The sequence below is a fragment of the Eurypyga helias genome, unplaced genomic scaffold, assembly GCF_000690775.1.
Source record: "Eurypyga helias isolate BGI_N326 unplaced genomic scaffold, ASM69077v1 scaffold13406, whole genome shotgun sequence".
Taxonomy (NCBI): Eukaryota; Metazoa; Chordata; class Aves; order Eurypygiformes; family Eurypygidae; genus Eurypyga; species Eurypyga helias.
In genome coordinates, this window is record NW_010257284.1 from 19,817 (window position 1) to 20,396 (window position 580).

The following is a 580-nucleotide window of genomic DNA, read 5'->3' on the forward strand; positions in this document are numbered from 1 at the left end:
CAGCCCTCCAGCTGCTGGCAGAGGGGCTGGGCGAGTCCCGGGGTCTCCGGTAGCAGCGCAGGGACCTCTTGGAAGCAGCGTGGCTGGGCTGGGCACTGGGAGTCCGCACCTCCTGGTCCCGGCAAGGGGATGCGGCTGGAGACAGGAGCACCGAGGTGGGGGGGCTGCTGCACCTGGCGGTGGCCTTGTTGGGGACGCTAGTCCGATAATCCAGGGGGGCTAGGCAGGCCGGCCCCAGGGGTTCCTGGCTGGGCCCCACGGTGTTTGGGGGGGCTGGCAGGGTGGGCTTGGTCTGGTCCAGCGTCCGTTTGGTTAAGGAGGAGATGGGTTTGATAGTGATGTCCCGGTGGTGTTTGACGTTCCAGCGGGAGCCGCCCTCGGTGGGGGGCTGCATGCCAGAGCTGCTGCTGGTGCTCTCCGCCCGCGACGCAGCTGGGATGCAGTAGTCGTGGTCTCCCGAGCACACGTGGCTGGGGGCTGAGGTGGTCAGGGCCGGGGACAGGCTCTTCCCGGGCAGCTTGCTTGGGGGCAGCGGCTTGGCTTTTGCCAGTTTGGCCGTCTTCTGGGGCCCTTCCTGGGG

The 580-nt window shown here is 68.6% G+C and overlaps 1 protein-coding gene across 1 annotated transcript in view; it reads right to left on the bottom strand.

Annotated features, from left to right (window-relative positions):
- Positions 1–521, bottom strand: part of LOC104511376 (peroxisome proliferator-activated receptor gamma coactivator-related protein 1-like) — a gene marked incomplete at its 5' end in the record, with an annotated part of 3,518 nt that extends 2,997 nt beyond the window's left edge. The window contains one exon of the mRNA XM_010153964.1: positions 174–521. Coding sequence (XP_010152266.1) covers positions 174–521 — 348 coding nt within the window. The remainder of the gene's footprint in view (positions 1–173) is intronic.
- Positions 522–580: the final 59 nt, after the last annotated feature.